The sequence below is a fragment of the Lineus longissimus genome, chromosome 7 (genome assembly GCF_910592395.1).
Source record: "Lineus longissimus chromosome 7, tnLinLong1.2, whole genome shotgun sequence".
In the NCBI taxonomy this organism is placed as follows: domain Eukaryota; kingdom Metazoa; phylum Nemertea; class Pilidiophora; order Heteronemertea; family Lineidae; genus Lineus; species Lineus longissimus.
In genome coordinates, this window is record NC_088314.1 from 8,255,851 (window position 1) to 8,278,179 (window position 22,329).

The window sequence follows — 22,329 nt, forward strand, 5'->3', positions numbered from 1 at the left end:
GGACCAAATAACCCCTCTTTTCAGAGGAATGTTATTAGAGCGTCCTAGACCGGTTCACAACACCCCTAAATGGGACCTTTCTGTTGTCCTTAAGGTGCTCATGAGGCATCCTTTTGAACCCATGTCTATTTCATCCATGAAATATCTGACACTCAAAACGGTCTTTCTAGTAGCCTTGGCTACCGCCCAACGGAGATCAGAGCTCCATGCACTTTCTTTTAAGAAGCTGGCTTTTAGAGAGGGAGGGGAGGTTATCTTGGCTTTTATACCAGGATTTCTGGCGAAGAACCAGGGACCGGCCGCCTCTCGGCCCCCGGTTACTATTCCCTCTCTGTCAGGAACGATCTCTTATGATCTTCCTGACAGAACTTTATGTCCCGTCAGGGCCCTAAAGTTCTACATAAATAGGACAAAACCTCCCGGTATCCGCCAGGGGAGAGAGCGTTTGTTTTTGTCCTACAAGGAGGGAAATAAACGAGAGATAGCGGCCGCCACTATTTCAAGGTGGATTGTGGAGACTATTCGTCTTTCCTACAACACCTTGAAGACTTCCTCTGATCTTCGTGCGCTAGCTTACATCTCAGCGCACGAAGTTAGAGCACTAGCCACCTCCTGGGCTAACTACCGAGGAGTTGCTCTTCAAGAAGTCGTTTCCGCTGCATGTTGGAGTAATCACTCCACATTCTCTCGTTTCTACCTACGAGACGTTTCTTCCCTCGTAGATGGCATGCACACAATCGGCCCGATTGTGTCTGCGGGGCATGTTGTTTGATCCTGGCTAGATCAAAAAAGGGGGGGGAAGCCCGATTGAAGAGTCAAACGCGCATCTTGCGCCATTTTTGATATGCCCTATCTTCAACATCCAGGCAACCCCTAGTAGACTAGAAAGGACGCAATTTCTTATTGTTGTTTAGCAATAATTCATTCTACACCCTTCAACATGCCTTACTTGCTCTAAGCTCTGTTGCCGGAAAGAAGATGGTTTTATTACGCAATTCTAGCGCTTTCCGGAGAATGGGTCTATTACTCTCTATAATATGATTGTAATACCGAGATCAAAATACCGGTCCTCCGGTTCTCCCCATTTCTTTCCCCTGGCGGTCCTCCTTAGCTAATATGCCGGTGGTGCCTCCTGGATGGAACAACAGCTCAGCCTTAGGTAAGTCCTCGTTTCCCACCTCCAATAGGTTGCTGGGATTCGATGCAAAAGTGTTCCATAGGTAAGTTTGAATGACACAAAATGCCCATTTCCTTACAAGAAATGGCCATTTTGTTAGTTCATACTTACCTATGGAACACGGCCCTCCCGCCGTCCCCACAAACGGGACATACTCTTTATTAACGCTCAAGAGTAAAGACTAAATATGGCGGCATGAGATCGGCGCGATCTCGCGGGATCGGTCAGGGCGCCGCCTGGCGGCCGAGCTGTTAACTCAGTTCTCCCTTTAGAAAATTAAAGGGATACTCTTGTGTTTGAGCCCAAATGGAGTAACATGCAAAAGTGTTCCATAGGTAAGTATGAACTAACAAAATGGCCATTTCTTGTAAGGAAATGGGCATTTTCTGCACAACAGTAGCAGTGCATGATTCTACATCGGATAATCATATCAGACTTTTTTCCCCTTGATAATAGAAGCCCTTCGGCAATGGAAACACTTCGTGTCTCACGAATTAAAGCCTTAATCATTGTCAATAATTGATCTACGAGTCTTTTAGGGAAAACTATGAGATCTACAAATATGAATTATAAATATGTATCAAGTTGTAATTACATATATCTTTTTTAACCCTTTTAACCCTTAGCAAATTCTTGACAAATTTACTTTGTGCTCCAGTTCTATTTTAACATGTGAAGAATCAGAAATTCTGACATCCATTGATGAAATTGTCAATCGACAGTTGTTAAATCCACTATTGTTGCATGCACACAGGGGTTTATTCTCTGCTTGCAATGTAGTAGGCAAAATAATATTTCAATGATGGGCACTGTGCCTTATCAATGTTTGACCACATGTCAAATCTCATTGCTCGCTTATATATCTTTGATGATAATAATGTATTGCTCCACCACAGTCAGATTCCAGAAATCTGACCTCACGGTGTCAATGCTGAAATTAGGGTAGAAATTTGTTGTGATAATTTCATTATGACTGATATTCAGAAGGCAGCCTATGTGTTTGCAAGCTTGTACATTTCATTACCGAGCATTATGTTTCGACTTAGTAATATGCATCTTCTTGGCGCATATCCGGCTCGCGAAGATATCTTGCATGTTTTCATAAGCTGTCGTTCCTCATTCCGTAACCATAGTTTGTATTCCCACTTGAGAAGATTTTGCCTTAAAGCTGAACTGACATATTTATGCAAGGAACTCAGTGGTAAATAATGTTCTTTGCATTACCATGAACATTGCCGCATAGAAATATTCTTGATGGATTTCAGTTTGTTTAGAGTGGATTTCAGAAGGGCATGGTTGCTAGTGTACATGACTGGCATTACTATAAAACTGGAAAGGTTTGTTAATGTTTCAGTTCGGGAATTGATACTAAACTGAAACAAAATTTACATATGAAATTATTGATATTTTATGAACAAAGAAAGTGTGCAGATACAAACAAACCTATCAACCAAGAGAACTTTCCGAATAATGATATAGATGATAATCTTTTGCATAGCTATTAGTATTACTTGTCTCGACTGCTTGTCAAATCAACATATCGCATTGATTCAGTCAGTGTCAACAAATAGAGTTGTATGCTATCGGTAATGACCTATGTCATATTCTACTCAGATTACTTATCCTGTTCAATATCCCAAGTATTCATATGGGCAAAGTGATTACTAGTTAATGCCTGATTAATTAAACCCTGATTAATTTGTTTTAGGCTACTAGCTTTAACCACTTTCCTGCGATGGACTGCCACAGTCTGGCATCGGACTGTCGGCGCTCTGGTGTGCATTGCATGGAGTTCGCCATTTCATGTATTACGTCATAGGCTGCACAAATGTTAATCGTCGCTTATCAAATCATTTCTAAAATGGTCCGTAGCAAAGTGGGAAAGGACCATATGGCACCATTCTATATCAATATTATTTCTCCTGTTTAAAATTGACAAGAAGAGAAATGATGTCAAGCAGGGACATTTTGGCAGATGATAATGGTATTGGTATCATTAGTGAATAGTACAGGGTGTTTGTGCATTCATGTTGACGATTTCATGAAAAAATCTTTCTGTTTCTATTTTGCAGGTTGTTTTGGAATCAAGCTTTCATGCTCAGGAATATGAAACAGTCAGTGTGGATACTACTAAAGTAAACAGCGATCTGCATTTCAGTCCGAACAAGCAGGAATATATATACGTGATGACTAAACAAACGGTAAGTGCGTCTTTATCGAAGCTGAATTTCGTAATGTCACTATCATATTAGATATTAGACAGTGAAACCTCTCTATTGAGGACAACCTCAGGACAGCTGTCCATACTTGAGAGGTGTCCTGGGTATTGAGGTCAAATTCAATTGGAAAGACCAATATTGGACCAAATGCAGTGTCCTCAAAGAGAGGTTTTTGGTTCACCGTCTAGGTGAGTCTATACAATACCACAGTGTCCGTCGTCGTATCCTATCGATGATATTTGTATGGTAGTTACTCCAAGCAACGATACATCACATGTCGTACTACTGTGGTTTGATCTATATACTATATGTGTAGCATGTTTCTTAACCAGGATGAATTCTTTACCACCAAATATCTATACAGTGAGCACAATGGCCCTTGGCCATTTCATCCTTTATGGAGAGGTGTCCGCTATGGGGAGTTCCACTATATCATAGTGTATTGAGGCAAATTGAAATGGAATCAATCCTCCTTGAAAATGGCCCTATGGACTTTAGTTGTTCTCAATTGCCCCCCTCCTTATATCGATCAAAAATCTTTGGGCATTGTTTGCCTCCTGCCCTCTCCCGGCCATGTGTATTGCACCCTGACTGGTAATGAAGGGGATTCTACTAATGGACCAGATGATATTTTGAGCAATCCAACTAGACATCACTCAGAACAAAACCACTCCACTGATGGAATATGTATGCTATCAAAGAAGAAAATGTGTCTTCAAATTTAATATCCTATCTCACACACTCAGCTTCCACAGGTGTCTATTACAAAAGGCAACCCTCCGGCAAATTCCGTCACATCACACTTTCTTGACAACCTTAATTTCATTATCCAGAAGTTTTTCTTTGAAAGCAATAATTTTCTTTCATCTTGTCGGAATGGCCGCCAGTTATAAAAAGTAATATCAAGTCACATTACACTTTATAGAAAATCAAAGTACATATGAGATGATTTTGAAGTGTTTTTCTACCCCGTGGGTACGAACTGATTTAATTGATAGGCAACAGATTTGCGTTTGTGCTGAATTAAAAAACCAATGACTAAATAGATTCAGAGGAAGCTGCATGTTCTGCTGCTTTTTGCTGATTGCCTACTGACATACGCTATCCAACGATAGATTTTGCCTTTGAAAACATGCAAACTATGCAATACTTAATCCGGTATTCTGTCACCAGCTTTAGTCCTAACCTAAGTGTAACCTTGTCACCAGAGCCACATGAACGCCATTACGAACATCAATAAGCTCTTTCAATACCAAATTCACCATTTTAGTATCGTTTTATACCTATTCATATGTAGCCAATGTATTTTCCATACACACCATTAATGCATCCATCAATATCGTCTCAAATGACCGGAATCTATACACTCTGCTTCCTGTATAAAACTGCTGTATTACCAAAGTCTTACCAATCAAATAGGCCTGAATCCTGTTTTCTCTTTTCTCTAGACTGACAGTACATCAATGCATTGCCAACTTCAGCCATCTTAGCATGAAATAATGTCTGAAACAAAATGGTCAAAATCCATCCTGCATCTTGTGTTGAAACTGTACATCAATGGATTAGAAACCATAGTCTTCTTAGCTTGAAATCATCTCCCCTTCTCATAAACAGCCCTTGGGAGAACACTGATTGTGGTGTAATTTGAACTCTATAATTTCCAAATCGAAAATAGCAACTGAAATTGTAATCATTGGTGATATCACTGAACATTTGTAAGGGATAGTGTGTCAAAACATCGTTGTGACTGTGAAGTCAAAAGAAGGGGAGCGTTCCAAAAAATAATTCGAGATGTTGAATACGTAACGTCAAACGGTGATAGATTTTATTGGGTGGAGTCTAAAGATGACATGGTCTCCTTTCTGAAATGTAAATGTATCAATTTTTTTGTGCGAAGAAATACACCGGGTTTAAAAGTTCCTGTTTGGGATGATTTTATAGCATTGAATTTGTAACATGAGCTGTAGTGTTTGGAATGAGACACTGGTGATTTTCTGGTTGGGGTAATTTTGTGAGGGTTGGTGTTGCTATAGAAAATGGAGAAGACGTCTGATTGATTTTAAACTATATTCTTCTGATTATGGGTTTCTAGTTGTATTGGTTAGGATGTGTCAGGGTGACGTGTCTTATTATTTGAGTTGCAGAATGTTCTGGATTAGAAAACAAAATATGTATAATCACAATACTGAATCCCTTTATGGACATTTGCAGAGCAGTTATTTGAGATGTTGGATATCAGGAGTAGAGATGCTATTAAAACATGTTAGATTTTCATACGGTGAATTCTGGCTGCAATATGAACCAAGTCTCATCAACATGCCAATGTCACTCATAGTTCCTGGTACCAATAGTGGCGGATAAGACAAGCTTCAGAAACATCTAATAGCATCCTTTGGCGGATCAGACAAGCTTCAGAAACATCTAACAGCATCCTTGTAAGCAAAGACAGGAAGGAACTGCCTGCTTAAGTCAAAATCAAAAGGAGGTGTCAGTAATTAGCTATGATGTGGGTTTGGTTGAATTTAGCTATACCTTGAATTGCACGTCAGGCTGAGCACACAAGGTTTTAAGTATCGATCCCCTCAGACACATCCAAAAGGCAAACAAGGGTTGCGAAAAAACACATTTCTAAATCTATGAAAAAGATGGCAGCTTGCATCAAAATGAAAAGAAAGTGTCCGTTCTGTCCAATAAACCAATACCAGCCTGCCACTTCTGATACTAACAACTGTCAATTGGGAAGTGATGACACATACAACAGGCAGAACAATCATTCGAGTGCATATGAATGACATGCCAGCTTTAAATCTTTGATTCAAGTTTGTGTTGAGCAAAACCCGAAGCGCAAACGAACTGCCAATTAAAAATTTAGATCAAAAGGGGCTGCCAATTCCCTCGCACAAGTCGATGCTGAATATTGAAAATTGCCTTCTGTTGACTTGGTTGATACGCACCCCACAGCAACAAAATCAGCGGCACAAAAACTAAAACCAATTTGATTGAAAAATGCTGGGATTATTCAATTGTGGAGTCGCTGTGCTTGGAGCTATGGCGCCCGCTAATAGACGCTACTGCTAGCGATGCTATGCTGCATCAATTTGTGTTGACGGGAATGACAACATGAGGCATGGCTCATTTCATCGTCAGATTGAAGCTTGTTGACATGCATTTTTGGGTCGATGAAGGCAAAGCAACAGTAAACGGGTTGGGGTTAGTATTCTAAGTCTTTAGCAAATTTCAAAATTATAGGCGCAATATTTTTCAAGTTTGCAGTATTTCCCTAAAGACGATACCATTTAAATGATATCAGTTTTTGCCGTTGGCATGTTTGGGGATGTGTTACCTGACCTGAAAGGTTCAATATTTCCTTTACTGGCTGTGTAGTTCGCACTTGGATGTGGCCAAGTCATAGCGAGCGCACTGGTACCGGTTGTTGACCGTCAACTGTGAAAACACACATTATACTTACCAGTGTCCACAGAAAAGAAACTTGTGAAAACAAACCACAGGCACCGAGACGAATTAATTTGGAAGTGTTAGGGATTGATAGAAGTATCACTCATACATAGTCCATGTCGTTATTTCATGAAGCGAGGAGGTATCCTCTCTTCTACGCAGATGTCTGTGTTCAGTAGACAATCCTTGCACCATTTGATAGGTTGATGTTGGCAAAGCGCTTTCGGTAGCGAGACCTGCTATCACTGCTTCAGAAGATATTCCACTTCAAACCTTTTGAGATGGAGGTTCTCCTTCTTGTTTGAGCTTTGCCGTACGAAAGAAATCACAGGTTCATAGCTGCTGGCCATTTCTTTCATAATCAAATTGTTGGAGTCTGATGCTTCCTTATTTTCATTTGAGCTAGAGATGCTGTCATAATGGAGTCTGCCATTGTTCGTTATTCCGCCGCTATCTTTCGTCCAGACGTCACAATTCGAAAGATGAGCTGATGCTTTTTTCAAGCCGCGTCTTTCCGATGTTGAAACGAATGCTTTGGTTGCATTTTGGAAGGTTTTCACTCTCAGTGGATGGTAAAATTACAATTTCTTCCCAAGGAATATTGCGTAGCTGTCTGTTATGAAGCCATTACCCAAAGAAAATGAACAGTGTCGGGTGAACAGTGACCGGACTTTAATATCGTTTTGTTTGGTGGCAACACCCCTTGGTTGAAAAACAAGATATTTTCAAAAATGACATTATGTTAAAGAGTTATGAAATTAAACCCATCACGGTGCATAGACCCATTTTTGGAAATCTTGCATTGAAAACAATGTATTTTAAAAAAATGATATGTCGAGGCAGAACACATGCCTCAGTATGAATGTGCAGTTTCAGCTATTAAAGAAAACGCCGGGTATCGTCAAGAAAAACACCCGATATTTTTACAGCCGACCCCAAGGCGGCAGTCTCACTCATCCTGTCTGCCTCTGCTTTTAGAGAAAATGGACCAAATTGATGGCATCCCAACGTTTTATTGTAGCGGTTGTCTTTTAATTGGAACAGCTGATTTCACTCAATCACTAAATTTGCCTCGGGGATATTTGCAGATTTTTTGCCTATTGGTTTGAATAAGCTGTGATAAAGTGTGATTGAACGAATGGGAGGTATGCGGAAGCACTTAGTTTAATGCTCCCTGTCAAATTCTGGAATGAATTTTTCAGGACAGATCCACCAGAACTTTCAAATCAAGCACCTCAGCCCTTCTATTCTAATCTCCCTGAAATACTATCACTGTATGTTTTGCTACCGCCTGGAAGAAACCTCCATCATTATCAGACAATAAGCCTCATAAAAACCAAAGTCGTCTCAGTTATTGGAAGATACTCTAAAAAAAAGACAATTTCCCTCGCGTTAATAGATAGTATAGCTCATGCTAGGCAGGGCAATCACATGATTACGAAAAGATTGGATGCCTCGGTCTGCCTTGTTTGGAAAGCAATAACCATGTCAAACCTCAGAACAGACAAGATTCTACATGAAATGTAAAAAATACGGGTATTGCCATGGTTATTCTTCTTTTTGCCTTGTTGAGTCCGTTGACAAGCAATACAAGGGGATCTGTAACGGCAGGGAAACCAAGGGACCTACAATTTTCTTCTAGGGTTACAACTTTGGTGAGCTGCTCTGTTGCCATATGCAGTAATATCTGCAGATTACAAGAGAAAAAGCCAAGAAGAAACTATGTTGGCGCTAAAAAAAGTAATCGGTGAAGAAAAGGAAACTGTAGCCAAGTCAGCTCACGCAAGGATATTGGATGGTACTGGTGAAGAAGTCGATTTCCTTCAGGGCTTTGTGATGTTGTTTCTTTTTTGGGCAAGGCAAGAACTTGTAGGGAAATTGGTGACTTTCTGACAGTTGCGATGAAACACAGGCATTTTGGCCGCTGTAGGCAAGGCTGGAGCTATAGGCTAGGCACTGGGAGAAAAGAAATGTCTTTCAAAGATCATCGAACATTTCAAGACATCTATTGGGTTCCCTGGTGGTGGGTTGAAAGTATGAAGACGTGCCTTGCCTGAGGAAGGGGGCAGTCATATTGTTGATTAGCAGCACCAAAAACAGATAGCATGGTACAATGGATCTTCGCTTTGCTCAGGCGAAAAATCGTTTTACAAAATTGTTTTATCCAAAGGTTATAAAATGTCACCACTACTTTTTTATTGCCTCTTGAAAAAGTGCAACATACATTATCAGGCTTTATCCCCAGTTTTACCTGAAGCGAGCTTAATCAGCTTCAACACTCCTTTTTGTTGCTGTTTGAAAAAATAGCGACAACATTGAATGCCTGTCACCTCCACCCGATATCGTGGCAGTTATTGGCATGTTACGCCAATCTGTTTGGCGTACCGTATGATGTTGTTGCCTGGTGTGGTTGCGTGCAGGGGTGGTTGTCGTCGCAACAGTAACACACTGCTCCAGTAGTGCTTAGTCCGCTGTGCATATTTAGAAGGGCACTGTACCCTCCCGCTCCTAGGGGGCACCACTGTGTCCTTTTTACCCCCTAAAATGGTCCCAGCCCCCTAGAAACCAAAATAATATTTACTTTTGTGAAAAACCTCTACAGGTGCATATTTGTGTGGGCTCAGAAGCTCATAAGCTTCCTTGAAAAATGACCTAACACTATGAGTTACCGATAACAGCAAGTCATCGTGACCTTTGCGTGATCAAAATTGGGGTGATTCGTGTCAATTTTTTCATTTCAATCTGCTCAACTCCTTGTCAGAGCATGCTTTGAACCTCTGATAAGATATCACTGGCTATGTTGACAAATCCAAGAAAAGTTTTGTGTTATTTGAAGAAAAGCTCTCTAAGAAGATCAATAAATAACAGAGGTTGGAGCCATAGGTGCCATTTCCAGATAAGGAACCTTCTTAAGTGAAAACCTCTATTAAGGACAGTGCTTCTCGGTCCTGAGGGTGTCCTAAATAAAGAGATTCTGCTGTATTCTAATGGGGAAACACCTTGTCAACAACAGTTAAACACTTTTATATAGGAACAGAACGGCTATGAACCATGCTGATGACATTCCTTTTGACCCCCTGCGTCATGCTGACCTACCTATGATGATCCACCTCTGAAAAGTCCCACATCTATACTATAATGCGCGTTGTGGCCGCTAAATAGGAGGCGATTTTTGTTTCAAAATTGGGCCTCGAAAATGCATTGAATTCTTGCAACTTTTGGTTTCGTAGGTGTGGATCATAAGTAAGAGTGTCACTGAGGGTGTCATACGTCGAATATCTTGGTGGTTTTAGAATAAATAACAACTTTTCAGAGAGCACGTCGACTGGAGAGCTCCGCTCATTCTCAAAAGCATACACAAACTTCACGCATATTCTCCCTGCCACATCAGTATTAGCTTCCAGTACGTATGTAGTGCTACACAACCTGGTCCATGGTGCAGGGTATTAGCAGGGAGATTAATGATTAGCCTATTCTATTTTAGTTCTATTCGAGAAACAGTTATGCCAGGATGGACAAAATATGTACAGTGGCCAGCGCTTGCTCTTTGATTTATTCTTTACTGACTGATGTTGTCAGTTTGAATTGTGTTCTGCATCTCTCCATGCACCTGGCTTTGATCCGACAGTGGCATTGGGTACGGGAGTGGGTAGGTGATATGCCTAATATGTCAGGGCCTTATTTGGAACAGGACCTGCTGTCACTGGTCTCAATGCATTGTGTAAAATAGCGTACTCCAATCAATCTATTGGGGGTTGCATGTAGATAGCAGCAATAAGTCCCTAAATGCAGTTCATTGCGTGTTTAACCTTTAATAAAACTTCAGTAACGTTAGAAATTTTTAAAAATGTAGTTCAATCATCGTGCCCATTTAACTAATGTATATTACATTTCAACTTTGCCCGCTCCATGGGTATATGCTAGTTTTATAAATAGAACATGAAACCAAGGCTCGGCTTGAATCTGTATACTTAACCGCCAGACATGTCTCTGCTATAACTGTGCCATCATCGCTAACTTCCTCATGAATTTTTTATCTGTTTGACTCTGGTAGAGAATTGATGGGGAGTGTGTATGCAGATCATATGATGTATGAGTTCTTGCGCTGATATAATATGGTTGGTTATATTTGCCTGTCAGTCTGACATGGAGAAATTGGTCCTGTTCTTGATGGAGAGGGCGGACTTTGATTAAGTGCTGTAGTACCTTTGTTAACTTGAAGTACTGACAGCTGATTAAACCATTCTTTAATATCTCTCTGTCTGAAATTTTTGTGCACTGTATATTTGGGATTATTAACTGCCAATATCTTAAATCTATATTGTTACTGTTGTTTAATTTGCGTTTTGATCTATCTACTTAAGGTAAGTTTGATTTTGAAGTCTCGTAAGACCAGGTAGGCTGTCCAATTCCAATGGTAAATGTGATAAAAATAGCTCCCCCTCACAGAAAGCTTATCTTTTCTTGTTAGAGATTTTGCAAAATGCAACGTATTTTATTTAACCAAACTGGCTAATCCTTGTTCATGTTGTTCTCTGTAATTTCCGCCACAACGAGATTGGAAGCCACAGATGCGAACTTGCATTCTTAAAATGATTTCGTTGAAGAATTTTTATGTAGCTCCGCTAAATGATTGATGAGGTATAAAACGTTGCTGGTACTGGGAGCGTGTTGAGGAAATTAGCAGCGAGGTTTTGTCGCTGGGAAATGGTGTTGGTGGCAGAAGTGGTGCGAGTTGATTGCAACGTGCCGAGAGTGCATTGCCTGTTTCGAGGGGGGAAGGGGGGATATTGAGGCTCATGCTGTATATGGCAACGGGTCTGTTTTCATTTCCTTGAGACTATGTTTTAAATGTCTTAAATGGTTGCATTTCTGATTGGTTTCCTCAAGTCAACATTGATCAGAATACCGTGCATAATACTGCTGCCAACATGGGACCGAATTTCCTTAAATTGGCCATAAGAATTAGAAAAATCAAGATAACGTTTGCTGAAGTTGCGTCACCAGTGGTCATGTGTATGTGTCATACCAACACTGATCACCGGTTCTTGTCATTGGCACTTGCGATGACCGATGCAAACAAGCGATTATTGTCACATGCGATCATGACTGATTGCAGGTCGCAGTGACAAAAATCTCTCGTTTGCGGGCTGCTTTGAAAGTATGCTGAATAGAAGGGACTGATTAGTAACCAGAATCATACCTCCCGCATATTGTTGCTGTTCACGATGCAGCCATATTTTGCGTAGATGTCATTATTAGTTCATCCAATTCCACACCCCAATCTCATATTGCTCAAATGGTTCTCGAGTTCTCTATGGAAATTAGCAATTTGTGCAATATTGCATGCAATCAGTGTTGGATATCTATAGAAATAATCGTTTTCCAGAATCTTGCCGCATCATCAACGCAGAAGCTCGATTTAGCCTCTGAGTTTATATCCACTCTTTCAGGAGATTGTTAGACAGTGTTGTGATTTAGGCATTGCAGTGAAAAACAGAATGGGAAAGTTAATTTGTTGATATATTGTCATCTTCCTGCATAATCGCCATAGCATCTCTTTCTCAGCACCCTTGAGCAAAAGTTATCACCAGTCACATCACGAAAAGACCGATCAGAATCCTTAAATGGAAGATGTACAGCTAATTTGTGAATAATTGTGTTCCATCATGGTGTCTGCAGGATTAATAATTTAAAAGAAATGACTAATTCAATTCAAAATTCAATATTTGGTAATGGATGAAGATTAATGTATCTTAATGCACTATTAATGTGCCACTGTATCATTGGCATGCTGTGTGAAATTTGATTTGATTATGCCTCGTCCAGTCATGCACTAACCTTATCAGCTCATTCTGTTTTCCTTGCGCTCACGTCTCATTAGCAAATTGACTAGGGTACCAGACTAGTAACTTTCACACACTAAAGAGTTCTTTATAGAATTTGGTTATCAGTTATTGGCCCACCCTTGAGATCACATGAAGAATCGTTCAACAACCCGATCCACCTCCACTTCAAATGCCATCTCATATCACCCAAAAACAATATTTCGAAACATCCCTGTGAAGTTTGTTTGATCCTGCCCCCCCCCCCCCCAAGATATCAGTCGGTTTTATGCTACAGTGGTGCATTCATGAATTGTTCATGAGTTTAATGGCTACTTCAGCAGCAGGCAAAGTGAATTATAAAAATGAGATACCAGCAGGATTTGTTACAGGTATTGGTTTCCTCCGGCAGTGTTCAGATGGTTTGTTTCTGTTCGTTGTAAGCAGTGTGAAAGAGAGTTGTTGTCTTTCAATAACTGTATTGTAGAAGCCAAACTTTGTGATACCCCCTGTGATGACTTGATTCATTGTCTATGCATGCCTTGTAGAGACCACATTGCCTTCTGAATATTATTGATGAGGTCGGAGGTACTAGAACAAGCTGTATTGCCATTGCCAACCTCGAAATTTGCTTCCAGATGAGAACTCGGTTATTCCAAGCTGACAAAGTCCACAGATAAGTATCTGTGATCAGGAGCTTCTTCTCATTATCCCTTTGCTAATGGGATGTAGTGTGTGGCTTCTGAGGCAAATGGCAAGTCAGATGTTACACTATCAGATGTGATTATCAGGAAACATTGCTTCAGGTGACATTGAATTGACCTCTTAGGCTAGGTTCTTGTCAAATCTTTGCATTAAACTGCAAGTTCCAAGTATGGTACTACAAGTCACTAACTGTTGGAATAGTTTACTGTTTCTTAGTTTCTAATAGAGATGTTTGCAGATTTTCAAGTGGCTTCTCTGAGTTATCTCGCCCAAAAAATAATGACTGCAAGATAACTTTTTTTACCAATATCCAAATTCAAGTTTAAAGTTTCCACTTAGTTAGGAAAGTTTGGCAATAAGTCTTATGGCTTTTGAGTTAAATTGCTCATTGACATGGAATAATTGATGGTGTTGACATTTCTGGTGAACTCTGGTGTAGAAACCCCATCTGTGATCTTTGCAAAGGATCTGATACACGGAAAAAAAGGTGCTTCATCATCTTGATGAGAGAAAACTTTAGGATTTACGAGAAATCTGTTTTGGCAATTTCGGGCTTTCAAGAGACAAGTTGCTTCCTGTCCTGCACAGTACAAATTGCAGCCTTGGAGTTGAGATTCTAATAATGACTTGGCTCAGCTTGTTACAAGACATCATCAGATCCTCCTCAAACTTTTTTCACAAGAATCGATCCTTTTTTTGAAACAATACAAGTTTTTATGAGAAGAATCCTAAAATCAATCACTTTTAGTTCATCTTTTTACCAGAAAATCCCAGCGTTGTACATCACGGCGACATATCGGATCAAAGCACGGATCCCTTTGCTCCATGCGGATTATTGTAACAGAATTGATGATCATTCCAAACGACCTCCGACCCTGTGTTCCACCACGCGTAATCTAACCATCGATTGCAATATTGACGGGTGACAAATCTAAAAGATGTTGGCTCAGCATCAACATGTTTCTTCAGCACATTTTTTCCAACTTGGACCAAGATAATTATGTACATTTAAGTGTAAGTAATGTGTACAAATCTTTGTATGGTAAGGGTGGAAAATCTCCATCATGTGTTCCACCTGAAGTAGAGCAAGAATCAATGCTTGCGTCTCTACATAATGTACTACTGTCTTAGTTTAGTTAGGGTGAAATCAATTAGAACGTGGCTCTACAAGCTAAGTAGAAGTAAGGACCTGTGCACTAACCCACAGATGACATACGCCACATAGGATTCTGTAAGGGTGAGAAATACGTCACGAGAGGTTCCAAATGAAATTTGCCGATGAAATTTAATCCTAATTACAAGGTTTAACAAGATTGGGGCCTGGAAATATTGGCACTAATTTCATTTGATTGTCATAAATTGATAGATTGGTTATGGGATGTTGCGCCTCTGATATTTACTGAGTGCTTTTGGGGTGTTTTTCCGACCTTAGGTCTGAACTTCACCATTTATAGTTAAACTCGATCATGTAGTTCAAGTTGGTGCTAATTTGGTGTATGCTGGGATTGGTGTTGCTTTAGGTAATTGTCTGGTGTTTATGTTTTGGTAACTTAATTGCCCTATTCTGTCTTAAAGATATCATATACAACTTGTTCATAAAGTAAACGCATCAGGGAACATGGACATTGTGACTTACTGCACTTGAATTTGTCGTGGTATCATGCTTAACTCTGGACCATAGTCTTTGCTTTCTGTTCTGAAGACATCACCCCTTAAGCAGGAAATTAGATTACAGGCATGCCAGCTCGTCTAACGCTTATACAAAGGTGACGTTGAACCAACAGATGGAGCTATTTGCTGACAAGTGTTGCAGCAAATCCTCCTCCCTAAAGATTTTTCACCTTGACCAGGAAATTACATTAAAGATATGACAACTCCTTCTACAAAGGGAACATAGAGCCAGCACATTGAGCTATTGCACCATATCCTCGCTCAGCACAGGATTTATTGTCTGGATCTTCGCTCCTGAAGATTTTACAGCGCAACAAGGAAATGACTCGACACATATGACAATTCACGTGATTCTAACATTATTCCACTATCTTGTGGCGCTGTTGCGCCAGTGACGTCTCTTCCTCTGGCCTTGCGTAGCGTTTTAATCTCCGGCCATATCATCAGGTGTCCATCTTGCCAGGAAATTAGAGCCTTACTTATGTGTGTTTATTTGCGTCAATTCGTGAAGATTGATCACAATGGTAATAATGGTGCTTCATGGACGAGGCGGTTGTACATTTAGTGGATACCATGCACCATCCTGCTGTCTTCGATGCTTATGAAAGAGGTATCATCCTATGAATTCTGGTTCTCATCTCTCATCTCATTCTTCTGTACCATCAGCCTTGATTGTCGTCCCCTCTGGATTTCTAAATCCCTCTGCAAACAAGCGATTTCTGTCACTGCAACTTGCTGCGTAGCCATGCGATTCATTGCATTTTAACCAGTCTATGGCTGCTTTCCAATCACAACCCTCGTGTAGTCAGGTAAGTCTCAGTTCAAAACAAGAAAAGCCACTCGTTTGCAGAGGGCTACGCTTCAATGACAGGAATTTGAGGCGGTTGGGAACTTCAGAAGCAAACGAGATGAACGTTTTGCTCTGCAAATCATTTGAAATCAAATTTTAATCACAATTTTAGTTAAATCACTGAGAATATAGGAAAAGGAAGAAGTAGTTGAGTCAGTAGGACACACCATCTTTGCTCTTTCAAATGATTAAACATGAAAAATTGAGGAAGGAAATAAAGTGACAGAACATGATTAATGAAAATAGAGAAATTTCGATATCATGCATAATTAGATTTCTGATGCAAAATTAAATATTTCATTGTGACATTAGGATAATGGCTATTGTGAAGGCATTGAGTTAGGTGTGTTCAAAATATGCAATGAAAAGTAGTGCTATTGTTCTTGGGCGGTGAATGTTCAATTCAGAAAGTAATTGTTTGATGTTATTTATTATTGAAATTTTAATGGAACTATAAAAATATGTTGCATGAAGTTTTGCTAATTGGCTGTCGAAACCATTAGAAGAACGAAACAAAAAAAAATCAACCAAGTTAATGGAAAGTGTTCAATAAAATTGCTTAGAATGAAAAAGCCTCTGATAACAAATTGAAAATTCTAATGCTCGGCATCAAAAATTTATTTAAATTTTTCTCAAATTAACATTTTCAACGAGTCTGAATTGGTTTGCCTGGGTTGTAACATACAACAATGCCCGTATCAGCATTAATCGCATTTTCTGCCGTATGCATCGAATATTGATCGGCGCCGTCTAGGAGTACGTGGCGTATCGCATTGTGTTATAATGTGCATAGTTTTTGGTTGACGTATGTCATGTATGTGTTTGCTATTATTATAGGTACCTAGTATTCTAGAAAATTCCTTGCAGTGTTTTGTTGCTATCTTAAATAGCTGCTTAAAATATCTATAAAACTCTTTGTGCAGACCAATGTTTTTGTGAAAATTGATTTGTTTTTCCCAGTATGATTATACCAATTCGATAACATCAGTTATCGATGCTTTTCATGTTGCTTGCCCCATGCAGCCTTCAAATGAGACATAAAACTGATGTTTCTTGTATCTTGTATCTATGCAAGGCCAGGCAAAAGACCCCTCCAATTGAGAAACATGATCAGAATTTGTGATGGAGTCTTTCTCTGGGCTCTTGCCAATATGTAAGAGTCATTAAGAAAAACCAATTGGTGCATAATCGTAGTGGCACACTTAAATGCTCAATCTGCCTTGGAAGAGGAACACTCTACAAAAGTGGCCCTCCAGGTGCACTGAAGACGAGAAGAGTGCTTGCCCAAAATCTTCAGTTACATGAAAGGTGTAGCTTTCTTGTTGTTGCTTAGTTTCAGATGCAGCTTCTACAGTTACTGCATCTTATGTTTATGAGCCTTTTTTCGGCCTAGATCGCCAAGACAACTCTTTAGCTTCCTGCCTTGTTTTTGGCTCACCGTAGGGGAGTCTATACAACAGCGCAGTGTCTGTCGTCTGTCGTCGTCTGTCATCGTCGCCCGTCGTCGTCCGTATCCTGTTTCAAAAACAGTGGCACGTTTCTTAACCGCTAAAGCTTATGAACTTGAAACTTTGTGCACAGGGCCCCCCAGGTCAGGCGACCTCTGACAATGAATTTCAGTCTGATCTGATTCTTAACTTGGCCACCAGAGGGCCAGAAGCGGAAACCTAAAAAGTGTGATATCTCTCTTATGAGTGACTCCTTTTCGATAACATTTTTGTGGTAGGTACTCCTAGCAAGGATACATCACATGTCATACCGACTTTGGTTTGACCTATACATTATACATGTAGCATGTTTCTTAACCAGGATGAATTCCTAACTACCAAATATCTATGCGGTGAGCACAATGGTCCCTGGCCGTTTCATTAACAGCATGGCAGGATTTTGCTGACACAAGTTTACTTTAGGTCACGTAAAATGTTGTTTCTCCGGGTCATACAAGTAGGATATCTGTTGATGATTCCTTACATTATGGTAGGTTACATATTTATGAGAGCTACATTGTTAGTTGTTATTGTTTTGTGGACACCTTCTTCAAACATTTGTAGCCTTTTGTAAACACGGTAGCTTGGCGGGTGTTGGATATTTGGCAGTTTTCAATAAATTCAGCATCAAACAGCAACTTGATCGAAAGCACCTTTGGCTATGATATTAAATATAATCCATCCAAAAATAACTTTATGAGCGTTTAATTATAGTCTGTGTAATTTTTTCAAGGTTTTATGTCAATACTATGTGTTATTGTATAATTTGATCATAGTGTCATCAAATATCTTATTTTGATAATAGCACAGTTTCAAAATTTTGTTCTGTGATTAGTTACTTGATTATGCAATTCTTTTTCAAGGTTGGCAAAAAACGATGTATTCTTTATGGAATAATTCGATGTAAAAATTATGATTATGTTTTAATTTGATAAGTGACTCTTTGTCACATCAAACAATCTGTCTAAAACCATTGGCCCAAGAAAATCTCATCTGATCAGTACTTAATTATAAATTTTAATTACTGTTTCCATCTTAACAAACGATGTGCCTCATTACAAAAAATTGTATCTGTGATGGGAATTCACTGAAGTATAAAGGATGAGATAACTGCATTAAAACCGTTAATCATGTTTTAGAAAAAAGTTTTGCTCTTTGTCGAAGCCACAGAAAATACTGGTGTTGTGTTATTTTTGACAAATATTGACGGATATAATGTCCAGATGTAAACCAGTGTTGAGTGCGGTTTGTAGTGATATTTTGAGAAAAAAGTCTTGCTCATTGTTGAAGACCCAGAAAATAATGATGGTGTGCCATTTGTAACAAATATTGCAAGGAAATGAATGTTGAGTTATAAGTGCGATTCTTTATTGTAAACAGCCGTGGGGAAGGTGCATGATTCTCACATGTTTATGAAGAAACATGTATTCCTAGCTCTACTAATCAAGTGGAAGCATCTTCGAGAGCAGCTCCTGGTCTTGAATCAGGAACTGCTATCTGTCAATTTACGATGATGAAATCAATTAGCAGCTAGGTCTGTCAAAACCCTGACTAAAAGCAGCTACGAGTAACTACACATCTACCAGAATTTACTGACAGTGCCTCATGTCTGAGATGTCACCAGACCTCTGTGGGAACAGGCTGGAGGTTCTCTGGCATCTGCAATCAGTCAACATCAATAAATTAGCAAGTAAAATATTTGTCAACAGTGTCAGCAAGAGCATGGTTTTCTTGTTAACATGATGCTGTTGATATAGTAGGGACAACACATGAATGCTGCTCACTATCAACAGACTGCTGATGGCAAACTGTTCACATATCTACTACCATGGGATTCTGTGCGGAATCAAATCCTGCATGTGATCGACTGCTCTTTAGATAAATCCAGAAATCGAAGAATTTAAGCTTTTAAGTAGCAATGTTCGTTGCACATGAATCAGAAAATGAACAAGACATTAATACCATTTTGTTGCTTGTCACTTTCGATCGATGTCAGCTGGAGAACCACTTGACAAATATTTCACTAAGTACAACAGGTGAAAAGCATTGAAATGATTTCACAAGAATATGTACTTGGGCATGCATGCCAGTAAATGAACAGCGATAATCCAGTTGTTGCTGATGTCATAATTCTCTTGCTGTTTCGTTGCTTCAAGGGACCATAATCCAAGGAGAATAGCAAAAGTGTGGCAGTGGGATACACAATTTATTTGTGATTCAAACATGACTTCATATCGGTATGCTGTCGTAATGAAGAATGAATGAGGAAGATTCACATTGTAATAAGTTCATTTTCAAGCTGCATCCAACTCTTTATACTGCCATTGAGAGTTTTTTTATCACGTGGGTGAAAAAACTCAACGCTGTCATCAAATGAAATGAAATAGAAACGTTTCGTGGGCATCATCTGAGAGGACAATGTCATCAAATTGATGAGGCAGGTCCACTCAATAATCATATTGATCGAAAGGATCGCTTTCATGGAGTCTTTTTAGAAAATAATTCATGCAAATTGGGGCGCACGACTGAGGACAATCGGTAATCATCGTGGCGTGTAGTGCTTTTGTTTGTTGTCAAACCAACCCTTGAACGACTCGGCTGGACAAATGCGGCCTTATTGTTCCAGAACGAGTGAACCTGAAGTGCGGAGGCGAAAATTGAATGCGAAAATCTCTCTGGTCATGATTGGAGTGAGAATGGATAAAAAAACATGTATTCTCCCATTTCAGACAAAGCGCCAATTATCGTAAATACTCAATCTGACGTTGAAAAACCTGTCCGAGTGCCTTAGCTGGAAAGCTAAGCGGTATCAAATAATTGCATCATTACAAAGCCATTATTTGCCTTTGTTCACCTGAAATGAGAATCTAACACGCAGATGCGCGATGACTTCACAACTTAGGTGATAATTCGGGAGTTTAATATCACCGAGCTGATTATTGTCACCATTATAGGTGGCTAAAATCTAAGTGACTGAGTTGTTGTGACATCACTGCATAAATTAGCATACGTCAGGCGATGAAATTTGTTACTCAAAAGTGATATATTTCAGTTTTTATTGGATGGATTTTGATGAAACAAAAACTAATTTGATCCTGATGGCATGCTTGACAATTGAAGTTGTTCAAATATTGTCATCAGATGTTGTCAAAATGCCTTTATGGATTTTAAAGTTGCTTTTATAGTTGTCAATTAAATGTTTAGTGTCAAATTATTGAACAGCGGCAACGATACATCATTCTGATATTGAAAACCCATACATGAACTAACTGCTGTTTGAATCTTTTCCAATGTTGGCCCAAACCGACAAAGTCATCAGACAATAGAACAATATTCTGGGAAAAATCGCTCTCAAAGACATATGGCCCAGTATCAGATGGACTTTAGTTTCATCGTATAATGACCCCTTTGGGACTTCAACAGCCATGCCATGCAGTTAAATCATGCTCAGCTGTTGAGTACCGTAGCACCACTTCAGAGACCAAATCGAATACTTTTCCAATGACTTGCTACCTCTCAAATCTCAACTAGAATTTATTTGCGTAAAAGTCTTAACCAGTGCCGCTTAGTGTCAATTTCTGTGAGTAATGTCGCAGAAATTTGATGATGAATTATGCTTCAAAAATTCATTCAAAATCTGAAGTCTCAAAAAGAAAATGTAACCTTGCCGAGCGTATCATTTCTTGAAGGATAGATTTAGCTGTCTTCACAAAAGCATTGCTAAAATTAGTATTTTCAAATTTCTTAAGGGCGTAGGCCTTTAAACTCCGCAAGTGGTCATTCTCACCAATGAGTAATCAACTTTCACCATGTGTATACAATGGCAGTGAGAATTGACCAACAAGATGGTGAGAAAAAGAAATCGATGCTCGGACCGACAGCTGGTCGAGAGTACACATTTATTGGGCGATCAATCTTCCCAACGCCTTTGTGAAAGGTTAGTGGTTGGCAAATACCAGATGATCTATCAAATGATTCCTTGATAAGTGACTTTGATGTGCAAAATAATAGGATTAGATTGGCAATAATGTGACTTATTGAGGCAGTAAGGCTTATAAAGTGAATAGATCAAGGATTGGAGCTAAAGTGGAACACAGAGGACAAACAAAAAATATGAAATTTGCGACAAATGAAGCACATTATCAGATGATAAACATTGAAACATGATGTATTTTCCGTATGTCACCAAATCAAATCTGTTCATGGATTGTCAATCTATTATTAGTATTCTGTTTGTATAACAGATGTTGAATTGGTGATATGAATGAAATGTTTATCGACTGTATTTCTGAGATGTTTTTTTGCATTCCACAAATGGCATGGAGTCTTGATAAAATATATAAATGTAAGGTATTTTCTCTATTTGCAGATTAACTTTGTGGATTTTTAAATCTTGCTTTACACTCAAGTGCACTTTGAAGAATTGATGCTGAGTTTGTCCGAAGAAACTATAAAATATAACAAATAGCCTTTAAAAAGATGTCGTATGGAATAGTTCTGAAGTTTGAAGTTACAATTTCTGCGAATTTTAATCGAGATGCCTTGAGCGATATCTTCTTTTTCACAAAATGGCAATTTACAAATATCATGGAAATCCTTTGTTCCTTGAGGCAGTTGAAGTCACAAACCCACGTGCAAAAACATTTTTCTTTCAGTCTTGTATAATAACTTCCCTTTGCGCACAATTGCCTGCAGATTACTAGATGTTGAATGTAGTGTATTAGGCACTTAAAGTGCCGCGAATGAGAAATGTTCGAGTGATTTCAAGTGATATCTAAGTGAACTCGAGGAAGATTCAAGCACTTATATCGGATGTAATTTTGAAGGATCCTATAGTCTAGTTTATACTTCCCTAATCAGGGCACCTTTCTATTAAGGACAGCACTTGTCAGTCCCGAGGGTGTCCTTAATAGAGAGGTTCTACTGTATATCAATATCT

At 39.3% G+C, this 22,329-nt stretch overlaps 1 protein-coding gene across 5 annotated transcripts in view; it reads left to right on the top strand.

Annotated features, from left to right (window-relative positions):
* The window catches only part of LOC135491390 (plexin-A4-like), a 219,650-nt gene that overhangs the window by 29,029 nt on the left and 168,292 nt on the right, over positions 1–22,329 (top strand). For all 5 annotated transcript variants that reach the window (XM_064777229.1, XM_064777230.1, XM_064777228.1 and 2 more), the window contains exon 4: positions 3,250–3,378. In XM_064777229.1, the coding sequence (XP_064633299.1) occupies positions 3,250–3,378 (129 nt within the window). The remainder of the gene's footprint in view (positions 1–3,249; positions 3,379–22,329) is intronic.